The sequence below is a fragment of the Saccopteryx leptura genome, chromosome 5, assembly GCF_036850995.1.
Source record: "Saccopteryx leptura isolate mSacLep1 chromosome 5, mSacLep1_pri_phased_curated, whole genome shotgun sequence".
NCBI classification, from domain to species: domain Eukaryota; kingdom Metazoa; phylum Chordata; class Mammalia; order Chiroptera; family Emballonuridae; genus Saccopteryx; species Saccopteryx leptura.
The window spans coordinates 88,896,701-88,914,289 of NC_089507.1; the positions used below are offsets into that span (position 1 = coordinate 88,896,701).

Consider the following 17,589-nt stretch of genomic DNA (forward strand, 5'->3'; position numbering starts at 1 on the left):
GTTTAACACATTATAATCACAAATTGTAACTATATATCTGCTCAAATCAACTATTAAATGGCCCTGAGGATCTTTCATGAATCGGTTCCTAAGAATTACAGCTGAAGACTATTTACATGGAGGGAAAAGTTACTGAGCACCGTTTTCTGAAAATTTGCATATTTCAAAGTACTATTTGTGCAGTGCTCTATTCAATTAAACAATGTAGAACTCCAGAAAAATGAGATAGTTTTTAAATTTTTTGTAATTTTGAAGCAAAAGATAAAAATAAATCCACATTCTATTGCTTTTTCTTCTAGGAACACATGATTCTGTGCAGATTTGCAGATCAGACAGCTGTCCAGCTTCCACCCCAACGGAGGCTGATAGGTATGTGTTTTCACAGCAGCTGTTGAGTAGATTATGTACAAGATGCCTAGGAATGCATGAACCAGCTCTGAATGGGAAAAACTGGTTCATCTATAAAGAAGAAACTAAAGTTTATTTTTCCCAGAAAGCTTAATTAATATTGAAAAGGGTTTTGTAACCATAATGGCACTTTTTCCCATTTTTGTTAACAATACTTTTAAATTATACACATTTTCAATGTTTGTACATTGAGTAGAATTATTATATTAGCTCTTTCTTACTGTTATGAACAAACTGAAGGATCTATCAAAAGCCACATAAGACACTAATAAAGATGGAAAAATCAGCTATGCGTGCCAAAATTGATGCATTAAAAATGTATAAACAGGGGCTCTTGGCTGGGTGGCTCAGTGGATAAAACGCCAACCTGATGTGCCAGAGGTCACGGGTTCGATAGCCAGTCAGGGCACATAGGAGAAGCAATCAGTGAGTGAACAACTAAGTGAAGCAACAAGTTGATGCCCCTCCATCCCCCCAAATCAATAGGGAAAATGTCTTAAATGCATAAACAAGGATGATTATGTTTTCTTTCTCAGAAAAAGTATATTTGTATATTATTAATTATAGACCAATATATTTGACATTTGTAATGTTGAACATTTAAGCGCTGAGCTGAATGCCCTCCACCCATCATCTCAGTAAGTTCTTCTGAAAATGCTTATGGTGCATATACATATATATTTATATTTTATAGCTAAGAGAACTGGGACAAAAGCTTGTCCAGGATCCTTCACTTGGTAGATGATGGAGCCACACTGTAACCCAAATTATTTGATTCTAGACATGAAGCTCTTACTCACTTTTGTAATGCCCACCAGTGATGTGGTCACTAGAAGACTAGGTTCCAAAATGAGGGGTTAAAATGATTGAGTGGAGTCAAACTAGTTTTAAAAATTGTGTAGGAAAGCCCCATGTTGGAGACCATCCTGGTCTGGAAAACAGATTGCTGTTTCTTTGGCTGAGCACCAGATGTAGTCATTAATTTTCATTCAGAGACCAAGTTATATGAGAACTAGTTAACTTTAAACTCTAAAATCAAAGTCAGCCTAGCAAGATGATCAGAATTGGAGAGGCATTGAGACCTGAAGCTGAAGGAACAAAGGACTTCCTTCTCTTCCTTACATTCTAGGATATATGGAAAAAGCTTGCTCCTTCCTGCCTGCAACCTCTCTCTCCTCTTTCCTTCTTCCTCCTTTGATTCCCATTCGCAGCCCTTTGAGTGAGTTGAATGTGCATTTGAATGTACAGTCAATATATATATTGAGAAATAATTTACATACATATCAAGTTATATTTGATATAACTTGACTAGATTCAAAGAAGACACAGTTGGTGTAGTAGATGGCAGTGTACATGGTTGATGTTTTAGGCATTAAACCAGAAGGGAGTGGCTGGAAGGGAAGTTGTTAGCAAGAAGCACTTCGCATGATCACTGACATGAAGGTAGGGAAAGTCAGGTTCAAAGTCAGACTCCAGCAATTTCTACATCTATACTTTGCATAGATCATACTTTTGTTCTGTGAACACTGTAGGAAGCTTCCCAGACTCCCATAGGTAGACTCTCAACAACTGGGTTTCAGTTGTCAAGATACTGCTTTTACATGTGAAAACATGAGATTCCTCTATGTAATGGCAAAGGAAAAATAAACTGGACTGGGATCAAAGCCAAGGCTCAGTGAGCTGTGGTGTAAACCCAGGGTGGGTACTGAAGGAATGTAGAGCATCCCATCTGACAGAGGGTGTTTCATTTTCAATTGAAAAGTTGATGGGGGTGGGGGACATTTACAGATGTCTTAAAGGAATGATATTTTAAAGGGGAAAAAAGTATTAGCTCTACAACTGTGGATGAAGAAGGGGTGATTTAGCCTAAATGGAATTCTAAACATCTCTTTTTATGTCACTGTAACATAGTTCATCTTTTTGGTCATAAACCTTTTAAGAAAAATATATAAAATATTTTAAATCTGAATCTTGTTGCCTGTTCTTACTCACTGATTTCGCCTTCCACTGTTTTTCTGTGAGGGGTCTTCTGTCTTCCTCGAGCTTTTCTAGCTCAGTTTCTGTCTTCACTTCTCAAGCTGTGTTAGTTTAGCAGTTTCTGTTGTCATTTAAATCAATTATTTACAAATAATGCTTAGGTATTATTATAATTATTGAGGAAAAATGAAGTGAATGAAGTTCTAGGGAAGTAGTGATCATTTTCCAAGAGGATGAAGAAGTTTATGTTTTCAATTCAAAGACATTAAAAGTGTAAAAGCCATAGCCTTGAATATATTCAACCCCAAATCATTTCTTCTCCTGAGCTAATTTTGAAATAGAAGTTTGCATTTTCCAAACGAACTCAAATCCACTGCTTTGCTCGCCAGCTAGGTTTCCTTTTGTTTTCCAAAGATTGCAAAGAAAATTGAACGCCACTAATTCATACGAGTACAGGAGCTCTGAAAATTATGATTATATTACACTCAACACTATGCATCCACCTGAAATAATCAGTACAGAATTGAGAATTTCACAAATATTTTCTATTTCTCACTCCTATATAGCCCAAAAACTCCAGGTGCAAAGTGCATCATTCAGATGTCCTTTTGTTTGTGTGTCATTTTAGATAGTCTTAAAGACAGATACTTTTTTCACAATATTACAGATAATGTATTTCATAGAGCATGAAGAGAAAAGGTCTTTACATGGAATTTTAACCAAAATGGAAATATAATCTGTAGTTTTTATCTGAGATTTATTTATTATTTTAGAAGGTTAACATTCTTTAAATTATTAGCAGAAATAAAACTTTGAAATGTTTTATATTTGAAGTTCTTTCCTCTCCGTACTAATCAAAAAGGCTTAACAGGAGTTGGGGGCCAGCAGCATTCTCCATATACCTATAGATTTTGTCACTGTCGACAGAGGCAGAGTAAGGTTGGTTTAGGCCCCAGGCACAGAAGAAAATATTGGGCCCCTTACACTAGAAAAAGGGGTAAAGTTGGGGTTTTGCAGGCCCTTCAGAAGTTGGAGCCCAGGGCGCACGCCCGGTGCACCTGCTGTTAAATCGGCCTCTGACTGTAGAGTCCTTTAAACAAATTGAAATGGCAGCGTTAGCTGAACAGTGTCTCATGATGCCATCAACTCTCTTTCAGGAAAACAGTGCATGTGCCTGGTGGATCTGGACCGAGCAAGAGCTGCAGAAGAGCACGGCTACTCTGTTCAAGTGATATCCATGGAGCCAGAGAGCTGCTCTCCCAAAAATAACATGATCGTGGGAGTCCCCATTTAGAATGAGATATTCCCATTTGATGTGTTGCCATTTGTGTTCATGACGAAACCCCAGTGGCATTCAGGAGGTTCTTGACATAACTAGGAAACAGCATTAGCCATCTTGAACCTATTGTGCTCAGGAAGGAAAGCAGCAGGAAAATCTTTGAAGAAATGCTGCCTGCAAAGGAGCACGAATGCGTTTATTATGTGTGATTGAAAGCCCACTGGTTTCCTGGTCAGAGCCCCCTGGCGTCTCGCTGCCAGCAGAATAACTCTCGTCGAGGTTGCATCCCTGGAATAACATTTCCTCCTCGGTTCCCAGCTTGTCTGATCTGGCCAATGTGGTGTGCAACTCAGAACAATGTACTTCAGCCTTTATAACCATTTAAATATTCAAGTGGAGACCAAAACTAGACTCGGTGGCGTTTGTTTCTTTATATTCCTAACAATTGTATTTTCTTATTATTTCTTTTAAATTCTAGTCAGGTAATTACAGTGTCATTAAACTTTTAAACTGGAGTACATTGGACTTGTGTACCATTTCAAATACTCCATTTAAATACTGCCCATAAATTACTTAATGAGATCATGTTTAGTTCATACATTTTTATATGAAGACATTATAAAACAACTCCAGTATATTTTCCATTATGGGCACATGTAATCTGGATATAAATTCTAACTAATCAGTAAATACATTGATTAAAAAATTATTGAGGATCCATTATTTTCAAGACCCTGGCCCAGGTTCTTCTCAAGATTCAAAGATGATTGGCAAGAGACACAGTGCCTTGCCCATGGAAGGAAAGCAGCCAGAAGAAAAAGATTAACAAAGTAGTTAAGTTCTTTTTTTTTTCCTGAAGTGAGAAGCAGGGAGGCAGAGAGACAGACTCCCGCATGTGCTGGACCGGGATCCACCTGGCATGCCCACCAGGGGGCGATGCTCTGCCCATCTGGGCCATTGTTCCGCTGCAATCAGAGCCATTCTAGCGCCTGAGGTGGAGGCCATAGAGCTATTCTCAGCTCCTGGGCCAATTTGCTCCAATGGAGCCTTGGCTGCGTGAGGGGAAGAGACAGAGAGAAAGGAGAGGAGGAACGGTGGAGAACCAGATGGGGGTGTCTCCTGTGTGCCCTGACCAGGAATCGAACCCAGGACATCCACATGCTAGGCTGACGCTTTACCTCTGAGCCAACTGGCCAGGGCTAAGTAGTTCAGTTCTTTACACCAGTGGTCCCCAACCCCTGGGCCGCAGACTGGTACCGGTCCGTGGGCCATTTGGTACCGGTCCTCAGAAAAAGGATAAATAACTTACATTATTTTCATTTTATTTATATTTAAGTCTGAACGATGTTTTATTTTTAAAAAATGACCAGATTCCCTCTGTTTACATCCGTCTAAGACTCACTCTTGACGCTTGTCTTGGTCACATGATGCATTTATCAGTCCCACCCTAAAGGCCGGTCCGTGAAAATATTTTCTGACATTAAACTGGTCCGTGGCCCAAAAAAGGTTGGGGACCATGGCTTTGCACCATATTATAACGTGTGGTCAGAGGATTTGTTTTTCAGATATCAATCATATTTGGGAGGCGGGGGGTAAACTTACTGAGTATAAATCAGAGGTGAGAAGATTACAGAATAAGCTTATTTGAGTAGTTATCTCTACCCAAATTCTTACTCCACCAACCAAAGCTTGTAAATCTAGATGGCACGTTGGTTGCTCACAGTCTGCTAATTAATTTAACATGCCCTAGCTTATTCCACCTGAGGTAAGGGTTACTGCATCAATTTTGATAGTTTCAACCCTTTATGATACATCCCATGAGGAGAAAGGACTTTAATAAATACTCATTCATCATTGTGGATTAAATAAAGGAACAATTTATGGAGGGAAGGAGGTTTGAACTCTTGTTTTCTGGAATAAAATTTTTAAAAAATATCATCCCTGACAATATTAGTCATTTGCACCTATAAACACGCAATGCTCTTTTATCTTGGGCTTTCTTTTTTTATAATTAAGGTATAATTTACAGACAAAATAACAGATTTTTATGTGTTCATTTTAAAAGGTTTTTTACAATTGTATACACTCATGCAACCACCACAAGAAATAAGATATAAAATCTTTCCATCATCCTAGAAAGTCCTCTCATGTTTCTATCAGTTCAATATCCTTCACCCCAAAGGCAACCAGTCTCTGATTTCTGTCACCCTGCATTTGTGTGACCTGTTTGTCCTTCAAATAAATCAAGTCATTTAGTGTATAGTCTTTTGTGTCTGGCTTCCTTTTGCTCAACAGTATTTTTTGTTTTTTATATTCACATTGTTATGTGTATCAATAGTTTCTTCTGATACCTACCATATTTTTCGCTCCATAGGACTCACTTTTTTTCCCCAAAAGTAGAAGGGAAAATGCCCCTGCGTCTTATGAAGCAAATGTTCTTTTTTTTTTTTTTTTAGCTGCTGTGAGTTCCTGGACAACTAGAAAAGTATTTGAACATTAAAGTCTCTTCTCATTTGTTAATAACAGTGCTAATGGTTGTTAATACTGCTGTTGAGTTTACATTGTTGAAATATTATTGTGGTACATTTTATTAAATATTTTAACACCATTTGGTTCAGAATATTTTTTTCTTATTTTCCCTTTTAAATCCTAGGTGCGTCTATGGTCAGGTGTGTCTTATGGAGTGAAAAATAAAATACACAGTATTCCATTACATAAATATATATATATATAAAGTACACAGTATTCCATTACATAAACATATATATATATATAAATGTGTTTATCTAGTCTCCTGTTGCTACTTACTTGGATTATTTCCACTTTGAGGATATTATGAATGAGACCTATGAATATTCTTATACAAGTCTTTTTGTGGTTTATGTTTTTCTTTCTCTTGAATAAATACCTATAAGTAGAACTGCTGGGTCTTTAAATAAATGAACGTCAGTTGCCAAACAATTTTCCAAAGTGGTTTTACCATTTTATATTCCCACCAGCAACATATGAAAGTTCTAGTTCACCACACCCTCTCCAATATTTGATATTGTCAGCCTTTTTTATTTTAACCATTCTGGTGGATGTGAAATGGTCTTCCACTGTGGTTGTAATTTTTGTTTTTCTGATGACTAGTGATGTTAAGCATTATTTAGAAAGTGTCTGTTCAAGTCTTTTGTTCATTTGTAAAATTAGGTCAATTGGTATTTTATTATTATAATTGATTTATAAGAGTTCTTATATGGTCTGGACATAAGTCCTTATCAGATATATGTATTAAGAATATTTTTCCAAGTCTGTGGCATACCTACTCATTTTTATAATGAATGTTTTAATTTTCATAAAGCCTAATTTATACATTTTTATGGTTAATATTTTGTGTATTCTCTCTAATAAATATTTAAGATCTATTTTTTCTTATAGAAATTTTATGGTTCTAGCTTTTTTGTGTGTGACAGAGACAGAGAGAGAGAGAGACAGAGAAAGGGACCGACAGGCAGAAAGGGAAAGAGATGAGAAGCATCAATTATTCATCATGGCACCTTAGTTGTTCATTGATTTACTTTCTCATATATGCCTTAACTGAGAGGCAACAGCAGAGCGAATGACCTCTTTCTCAAGCCAGTGACCTTAGGTTCAAGCCAGCGACTTTGGGGTCATGTCTGTGATCCATGCTCAAGCCAGAGACCCCGTGCTCAAGCTGGCAGCCTCAGGGTCTCGAACCTGGGTCCTCCGTGTCCCAGTCCAACGCTCTATCCACTGTGCCACTGACTGGTCAGGTTATGGTTCTAGCTTTTTACATTTAGGGTTATGGCTTTACCTTAAATCAATATTCACATATAGAGGTAGGTAGATACAGTTGTTGGCACCACTTGTTGAAAAATCTTTTTTCTTCCCAATGGAATGACTTTCACCTAGGTTGAAAAATCAATTAATGTATATGTTGAGTCTATTTCTGAATTCTCCACTTTTCCATTATCTATTTGTTTGATAACTGCAGCTGTATAATAAATCTTAAAATTGGGTAGTTTGTCTTCCAATTTTATTTTTTATTTTTCACATTATTTTGGCTGTTTTAGATCCATTTCCATATATTTTTAAAAATTGGATTATCAATTTCTTTAAAAATATAATAAAACCCTGCTGGGATTTTTGGTATTGCCTGGAATCTTTAGATCAATTTGGGAAAAATGAACATATTAATAATGAGTCTTAAAATTCATGTACATAATTTATCTTACTGTGTTCTTAGTTCTTCTTTAATTACTCTTAGCAATGTTTTATATTTTTCAGTGTAGATATTTTGTTTTATTTCTTAGTTGATAGTTTTGATGGTGTTACCTTGAGCTTTTTACATGCTGTTCTCACTACCCAGAAAAGGTTTCCTCTTACCCCTCCCACTAACTTAACCTCATTCACTCTTGTCTTTAGACTTTACCTGCTAGGGAAAGGCTTGTCTTTTTTTCTTTTTCTTTTTCTTTTTCTTTTCTTTTTCCTTTCCTTTCCTTTCACTTCCTTCCTTCCTTTCTTTTTTATTTATTTTTTTTAAGTGAGAGAAGGGGAGAGAGACAGACTCCTGCATGAGCCCTGACTGGGATCCACCCAACCCCTGTCAGGCCAATGCTCGAATCAACTGAGATATCTTTAGCACCTGAGGCTGATGCTCCTCTGAGCTATCCTCAGCACCCAGGGCTGACGTTCAAACAAATTAACCCACTGGCTGGGGGGAAGAGAGAGAAGGGGGAGAGAAAGGAGAAAAGAAGCAGATGGTCACTTCTCATGTGTGCACTGACCAGGGATTAAACCTGAGATGTACGCACACCAGGCTTATGCTCTATCCACTGAGCCAACTGGACATGGCGGGAAAGCCTTCTTATGTCCCTGGAATACCTTTTATAGAAGGTGCACCATCCAGAGGAGTCTTCTACATCCTTCCCAGGTGACTCTAAGAACCTCCTCACCACCACAACCACCACCAAAAAAAAAAAAAAAAGCCCATATGATAAATATAGAGAATTAAAAAGGAAGTGTTGTCACTCCTCCCATCCTTGTTCTCAGCATGGAATTCACCAGCTGTGATGGCGGTGGCTAGTCACAAATATGGATGTTAATGATTGCTCTTGGGTTACAATTTTTCTGTATAAATCCTTGCTAAGGCTTCTTCTCAGCAGGGCAAATAGAAGATGTTGGATGCAGGCAGCAAAATGTTTGTTGCTAGGACACCAGTCCCAGTTAATGACCTGATCTCACCTCTACCTCACTGCTCCTCCCTGGTCTGTCTTCCCCAAGGTTGTAATATTAGAAGCCAGAGCTCATCTTTCATGGACTTTTGAGCCTGGCACAGAGAAGCAGGGATATTATTATTAATGACTAAACAACTTTACTTATTTAGGAAGACAAATTTTAGTGATACTAGAAATCAAAACATTTTCAGAGCACAAATACAAAATAACATATGAATAATAAGAATTAAACATTTCATCTCAGTTTCAAGATTTTGATTACAGATGTTACCCATGGCATGGTTCAAGAAAATTACCACAAATGGAACTTGTACATACTAATACCTATTTTTCTATTGACTTTTATAATAAAATTACAGATATGTTCCTGTGGAACTAATATAATAAAATTATAATAAAGAAAGAAATTTTTTTTTTTTTTTTTCATATTTCTGAAGCTGGAAACAGGGAGAGACAGTCAGACAGACTCCCGCATGCGCCCGACCGGGATCCACCCGGCACGCCCACCATGGGGCGACGCTCTGCCCACCAGGGGGCGATGCTCTGCCCCTCCGGGGGGTCGCCATGTTGCAACCAGAGCCACTCTAGCACCTGAGGCAGAGGCCACAGAGCCATCCCCAGCACCCGGGCCATCCTTGCTCCAATGCAGCCTTAGCTGCGGGAGGGGAAGAGAGAGACAGAGAGGAAAGCACGGCGGAGGGGTGGAGAAGCAAATGAGAGCTTCTCCTGTGTGCCCTGGCCGGGAATCGAACCCGGGTCCTCCACACGCTAGGCCGACGCTCTACCGCTGAGCCAACTGGCCAGGGCCAAGAAATATATTTTTTAAAAGACTCTCAATGCAAAATACTTAGGATATTTGTGTGTGTGTGTGTGTGTGTGTGTGTGTGTGTGTGTGTGACAGAGAGAGGGACAAATAGGGACAGACAGGAAGGGAGAGAGATGAGAAGCATTAATTCTTTATTGCAGCACCTTAGTTGTTCATTGATTGCTTTCTCATATGTGCCTTGACAGGGAGGGGGGAGCTACAGAAGAACCAGTGACCCCTTGCTCAAGCCAGCAACCTTGGGCTCAAGCCAGTGACCATGGGGTCATGTCTATAATCCCACGCACTTAGGAGTTTTTGAATAGATATTTTAACAGTCACATCAGAGATCCTAGCTAGGTGGCTCAGTGGATAAAGTCAACTTGGAATGCCAGAGGTTGTGGGTCAGGGCATGTAGGAGAAGCAATCAATGAGGACACAACTAAATGGAGCAACTAAGTGAAACACAAGTTGATGCTTCTCTCTCTCTCCCCCCGCCCTCTGTTCTTCTCTCTCAAATCAATGGGGAAAGAATTCTTTGTTACATCAGAAACACGTCTGTTGAACAAAAAACTAGAAGATAAAACAGAAAAAAAATTTAAATCAGTTAATATTTTTTGTATACATTAAAGTCTTTATTCTACACATACACATACACAGACACACACATGAGTTAATTTAACAAACACTAATACTATTTTTAATAGCTAGGCACTATTCTAACTGCTTTATAAATAAAACTTCATATTCTCCAATTAAGATATTTAATCCTCATAATGTCCCTAAGGGCTGGATACCGTTAGTACTCCCAGTTTATAGAAACTAAAGCCAATGTTTCACAGTAAGAGCAGAATCAGATGTAAACTCAGCCAGTATTGGCACAGCTGGCTCCATAGCAATCTGCTGGTATATATTGATACTATGGTAACAAAATCTCTGTGCTTTTGAAGTTCTACACAGAAAGATATTTTTCTCACTCACACTATATATATATATATCAATCCAAGTTATCTATGATTCTACTCTCCATTGTCTTCACACCTGACCAAGCAGCTTCTATCAGGGACATAACAGGTCTCATGACAAAGGAAAAACAGTCATGACAAACTTCCTAGCTAGTAAAGAGTCTGCTCAGATATGAGGCACTTCATGTCCTCCATTTGTTGACAAGCAAATTGCATGACCTCTCCTGAGTTTTTAACAGGGTGGAATGTATAATATGGGTGGAGATCTGTTGCACATATTTGTAAACAATAATAAAATGTGCCGCCCTGGCCGGTTGGCTCAGTGGTAGAGCGTCGGCCTGGCGTGCAGAAGTCAAGGGTTCGATTTCCAGCCAGGGCACACAGGAGAAGCGCCCATCTGCTTCTCCATCCCTCCCCCTCTCCTTCCTCTCTCTCTCTCTTCCCCTCCCGCAGCCGAGGCTCCATTGGAGCAAAGATGGCCCGGGCGCTGGGGATGGCTCCTTGGCCTCTGCCCCAGGCGCTAGAGTGGACGCCCCGGAGGGGCAGAGCATTGCCCCCTGGTGGGCAGAGCGTCGCCCCCTGGTGGGCGTGCCGGGTGGATCCCGGTCGGGCGCATGCGGGAATCTGTCTGACTGTCTCTCCCCGTTTCCAGCTTCAGAAAAATACAAAAAAAAAAAAAAAAGTGCCACCAGCAATGCAGTTAAGAATGGAAGGGAAGGGGAAGGAAAGGAAAAGAAGGAAGAAGAGGGCAAAAAGAAAAGCCCACTGCATCCCCCAGTTTAGAAACAGGGATTCTGAATGCTAATGCCTCAGTGTAGAGCATTTTATTGGCTCCATCAAACACAGGCGAGGCATTGCCACAGGCATTTCCTGTCATTGCCCTATAGGGAGACTTTTCACACTTTCAAAAAGAAATTCTCCAGAAAAACACTCAGGGGATGTTTTTTATTACTACAGAGGTTGGAGAAACTTCTATTAAACAGAGTTTTAAAGTTGTAAATTCTGCCTCCTATAGTCAAGTTCTTGACCTGTAAGGCAAATATTCCTTTTGGAAGGTATGAGTTTACACTTTTGGGAATGTACAATTATTTATATCCCCGTGCCCTTAACCAACATAGGCATTTCCAGATTTTTGTTTTAATCTTGGCCAATTTGATAGGCAAAAATTTTATTTTGTTTTGATACTCATTCTGAAATTAGACATGACATTACACAGCATTTGTAGGTTTATTTGCTATTTATATCCTATGAATTGCCTATCAATTTATTCATTTAAGCAATGCCTCCATTGAGCTCTTGCTCTGAGGACAAGTACTGTGTTCACATTATCTGCTCATTTTTTACATGGTAACTTCATCTTTTTAAAAAGATCAGTAAAAATTTATTTGTGGATTGAAGACATTTTTTGTTAATTACACTGCAATTTTTTTTAAGTTAGCCTTATGGAGGAAGGTACTTTTGTTTCACTGTTATAAACTTTAAAATACACATTTGGTTAATACATGTCACCCTTTCCCTTGTGATTTCTGTTTAAATTTTTCCCACTCAGATAAAGAAAATATTCTCCTATAGTTTTGGTATTTTAATTCTTTAATAGTTTTAGTTTTTACATTTAAATCTCTAACCTAGCACAATTTTTTTTTTCTAGTGGGTGGTTTGAAGTAGAAACCTAAGATTTCTTTTCACATAATTATTTTCACCATAGTATTATTTAAAAAATCAACTTTTTCACACTGATTTGAGATGTCTTTAGTACATTAAGTTTACTTGAGACTTGATTCATTTTTAGTCTGGTCTGTTAAACTTTTGTACTGTAATGACACTCACTAAGTTATGGCAGCTTAAAAATACATTTTGATGTCTAACAGGGCAAGTTTTATGTTTTATAATAATGTGAAGAATTTGTGACTTGAGACAGAAAATGTGGAAACCTCTCCTGAAATTGTACCCTCTCGTTCCTGTGGACATGCCTTTTCCTAAAAAGATGGACCACAGTTTTAATTAGATTCTCAAAAGAATTCATAACCCCAAATAACATCAAGTATCACTGATCTAAAGGAAGTGAAAATCTTGTAGTAGAATTGTTGGGCAGATAAAATGTATTATGCTCACTTTGTTAAAGATAACACGAGGAGGCCTTCGCCCAGGTGATATTAATGTGTGTTGGGGTGGGCTAAAGGCAGGCGGAATCCTTGTAGCCTGGGGCTTGGTTTTGGGATTAAGCCTTTCCTACCCTTTTTTGATGTGGGGTGGTGCAATCCAATCATGCCTCAGAAGGTGACTTTGGGTTGGAGACTTCCCTACTTTGTATATTGGATTAGAGGTTGTGAAGCTACAGTATAAAGTGGGGGCAAAACGGGATTTTGCTCTCTTGGTTCCTGAGATCATCATTAGAGGAGAGAGCAGAAAGTAGAGCAGAAAGAGGCCATGTGGCCAGGAGAAGCAGCCAAGATGGCGGAGTGCTGAGTGAGATGCCAGTTTGTGTAGAGTTTGTATCTGGGATAAGGAAGGAGATGGGGAACTGAGGAGAATAAGGCTGGTGAGCTAGAAACCTTTGATTCTAGGAAACTCGGATAAGTCAGTGGCTTTGTGAGCACTGAATGTGAGTGGCTTTTGGAGCCCAGTGTGTATTTTTACTTGCCCGCCGGGTGCAAGCTAGGATTAAAGACTATGGCCCACCAGTTGTTGGCTCCATGGTTTCTTTACCGACTGTCCGAATCCAATGCGAACCTGCATGGGCTGGGCTGCTCTGATGGTAGCCCTGGCTGTGGCTCCTGGCTTTACAAGAATCTAGTGCTCTGCACCGAAGAATTAGCCAAATACTATCATCTTTTTCTAATATTTACAATAAACGAATATTTGCTTTTTGCAGGACTTCTTTTTCAAAGCATTATGAAGAAGCCAGGTTTTGTCATTTGTGTTTGTCTGCTGTAAGGTCTGGTTTATTTGACCCAGATAACAACAGTATATGATCAAGTAAGAAAACAACGTTCAGCAGCAAACAGGAGAATATTTACTGGATGACTGATCTACAGTCCTCAACATTTCCAGAGTGTGGATCCCATACAGTGTTAGCTGCCGTCACCCCATAGAAAAAGGCTTTCTGGCACCTCAGGCGGCCTCTCTCACTTCCTCCTCCTCACAGTCTGCTGTGTGTGTGTATCGTGTCCCTCAGTAAAAGTTAAGCGTCAAACACACTGTTTTATCCACCATTACACTTTTAGCACTTTAATGCAGTCAGTCACTGTAAGGCCAGGAGCCGCCATCGTGGCCATTCACATGCAGGTTCGCATTGGATTCAGACAGTCGGTAAAGAAACCATGGAGCCAACAACTGGTGGGCCATAACCTTTAATCTAGCTTGCACCCGGCGGGCAAGTAAAAATACACTCTGGGCTCCAAAACCCAGTCACACTCAGTGCTCACAAAGCCACTGACTTATCCGAGTTTCCTAGAATCAAAGGTTTCTAGCTCACCAACCTTATTCTCCTCAGTTCCCCATCTCCTTCCTTATCCCAGATACAAACTCTACACAGACTGGCATCTCACTCAGTACTCCGCCATCTTGGCTGCTTCTCCTGGCCTCCTCCACGTGGCCTCCTTTAGCTGCTGGCTCTACTCTCTCCACTAATCATCCCAGGAACCAAGAGCCCAAGCTCCCACTTCGTCCCCATTTTATAGTGTAGAAATCCAAACCCTTAATCCAATATACAAAACAGGGAAGTCTCTAATACAAAGTCACCCTCTGAGGCATGATAGGATTGTACCGCCCTACATCAAAAAAGGGTAGGAAAGGCTTAATCCCAAAACCAAGCCCCAGGCTAAAGGATTCTGCCTGCCTTTAGCCCACCCCAACACACATTAATATCACCTGAGCGACGGCCTCCTCCTGTTATCTTTAACAAAGTGAGCATAATACATTTTATCTGCCCAACAGTCACACAGTAGGAACTCAATAAATATTTATAGAATTGTAAAGCCAGCAGGCAGGGCCGGGGCCATCATCAGAGCAGCCCAGCCCATGCAGGTTCGCATTGGATTCGGACAGTCGGTAAAGAAACAACGGAGCCAAAAACTGGTGGGCCATAGCCTTTAATCCTACCTTGCACCCAGCGGGCAAGTAAAAATACACACTGGGCTCCAAAACCCAGTCACACTCAGTGCTCACAAAGCCACTGACTTATCCGAGTTTCCTAGAATCAAAGGTTTCTAGCTCACCAGCCTTCTTCTCCTCAGTTCCCCATCTCCTTCCTTATCCCAGATACAAACTCTGTACAAACTGGCATCTCACTCAGCACTCCACCATCTTGGCTGCTTTTCCTGGCCTCCTCCACGTGGCCGCCTTCCGCTGCTGGCTCTACTTTCTCTGCTCTCTCATGCTAATCTCAGGAACCAAGAACCCGAGTCCCGTTCTGCCTCCCTTTTATAGTGTAGAAATCCAAACCCTTAATCCAATATACATAATAGGGAAGTCTCTAATACAAAGTCACTTCTCTGAGGCATGATAGGATTGTACCGCCCTACAGCAAAAAGGGTAGGAAAGGCTTAATCCCAAAACCAAGCCCCAGGCTACAAGGATTCTGCCTGCCTTTAGCCCACCCCAACACACATTAATATCACCTGGGCGACGGCCTCCTCGTGTTATCTTTAACAAAGTGAGCATAATACATTTTATCTGCCCAACAAGAATAAATAATATATTTTAATATTTTAATACTTTCTGTGGGGGGGAATGCATATGAGCTTTTCCCTTCCCCATCTGTGGACATAAATCCAGGCCTCAGGCATGTGAGATTTTTTTTATTGTTGTTTTTATTTTGTTTAATGTTCTTAAAATATATTTAGCAAATCCAATGCTGAAGAAGAGTATGTGGTGACAATTGCCGCTTATGTCACCTGAGTAGTGTTTACGAAGAACTTAATGGCAAATTATTGTCCCTGTCCATGAAGGGAAGGGCAAGAGTCGGAAAACAGGGTGCTCAATTGTTGGGCAAATGAGTTTGTAAAGTTTGTTCTTTTTTGAGTTTGCTCACTTTTATTGTTAAAAAAAAATGGCGCTGGGCAGCCATGTGTGTGCTCACCCTCAGAGCAGGGCAGTTGATCGCAAATTATGGATTTCATTCCTGCTTGAGAGGAGATATTGTTTTGCTAATGTTTGCTGGAGGAGGGGTCTTTGTGGGCCCAGCCAGTTTTGCAAGGAGAACAGAGAGAATGCAGAGTGCTGAGGAAGAAGCCAATTAGACAGAGAGAGAGAAGGTGTGCAGATGGGGAACCAAAGCTGAGGGGCTTTGCGAGCTCCTGGTGGGGCCTTTGATTGTAGGAGGAACCAGAGAGGATTCTCCTGGTTGTGGAACTGGAGAATGTGTCAGTGGCTTTGGGAGCTCTGAATGAAAGGGAAGCGTTTTCCCTGCCTGTTTGCTTGTCAGCCAGTGTGAGACTTTAATAAAGGAATGGCCCACCATTTTTTGGCTCCACTGTTTCTTTACCGTCTGTCCAAATTCAAATAGAACCTGCATGGCCACAACAGCAGCGGCCACTGGCCTAATATCAACAAATGTTAGTTTGCTATTCCCCATGGTAAACCTGTTCCAGTGCAGAGCATGACTCAAGTGAGGTGCTCAATAAGTATCTGTTGCATAAATGATTCTGAATAACCAGCAAAGAAATAAAAATGTGGAAGTTGCAATCCATAAGGAGATGCCATGTCTCTGTCACTAGAGTTGCTTCAATGAGAAATGAGAAGCTTGCTCATCACATGTCTGACAACTGGGCTCAGTCACAGGCCATTTCTCACCACCTGCCTGCGCTTCCGTCAGAAGGGGAGCATATGCAGGCCTTGGAGTCCCACAGACTTGTTTTCCTGTATGTTGCTCTCTCGTCTGCATAAACTAGCTAGCACAATTATCTGAGGATAATAACAGAGAGCCCAGTATAATTTTGGAATGCAGTACACATTTCATTGGAAACAACCACAGTATCTTTTAAGATGTTCTCAGTGATTAGAAAAAAACCATGTTTTAGATACAAAATCAACGAGGCAGTGTCGATATACCGTTAGTAGTAATAATGGTGAATTTTACACATAATCGAATTGACTTCACTGCCAATTTTAAATGGTCATCTCAGTTATATCTTTTATTCAGATCTGTTAGTCAAATAAGTTTGTAAAATATGATTCTTATGTTTGCTCGCTTATAGTTTGTTTGCACTGGGGGCTGGGCAGCGCCAAGTATATGTGGTCTGTGAAATTGCAAATTACCTTCCTGCTTGGGAGGGATCATTGTTTTGCTAATGTTTGCTAGAGGAGAGGTTTTTGTGCCAGAAAGTTTTGAAAAGAGATAGAAGAAGAAGAGGCAGAAAGAAGCCATGTTTGCAGAGTGAGAGCACAGAGGATGCAGAGTGCTGAAGAAGAAGCCAGTTTGTGCAGAGAGAGAGAAGGTGTGCAGATGAGGAACCAGAGATGAGGGGCTTTGGGAGCCATACTGAGGCTTGTGGGGGCCTTTGATTCTAGAAGAAACTGGAGAAGATTCTCCTGGTTGTGGAACCTGAGAATGTGTCAGGGCTTTGGGAGCTGTGAATGAATGAAGAGGGAAGTGTTTTCTGTAAGAATGAGACGGCACTCAGACATCATAAGTGCAGGCTTTATTAGAGGAGAAAGACTTGCCGGGGCACTTCTCCGGGAAGAAGGGCCCCCAAAACAGACTGAGGTCAAACTTTATAGGGTTGGGGATAGCCTCGAGCAAGGGTGTGCTGGTATGTTCGGCTTTCTGGAATATTCCTCTTTGGGGTGCTTGACAAACTTCCTGGAATTCCTTTGTTCCAGGGCGATTGTCCGGTAATTAAGGGTGGGGTCAGGCAGCCTTGAATAAAGGAATGGCCCACCATTTTTTGGCTCCACTATTTCTTTACCTTCTGCCCA

The 17,589-nt window shown here is 40.4% G+C and overlaps 1 protein-coding gene across 1 annotated transcript in view; it reads left to right on the plus strand.

Annotated features, from left to right (window-relative positions):
* Window positions 1–4,090, plus strand: part of GSTCD (glutathione S-transferase C-terminal domain containing) — a 135,262-nt gene extending 131,172 nt beyond the window's left edge. Inside the window, exons 11-12 of the mRNA XM_066385887.1 lie at window positions 300–369; window positions 3,543–4,090. Coding sequence (XP_066241984.1) covers window positions 300–369; window positions 3,543–3,679 — 207 coding nt within the window. The 3' untranslated portion in view covers window positions 3,680–4,090. The remainder of the gene's footprint in view (window positions 1–299; window positions 370–3,542) is intronic.
* The last annotated feature ends 13,499 nt before the right edge of the window (window positions 4,091–17,589 follow it).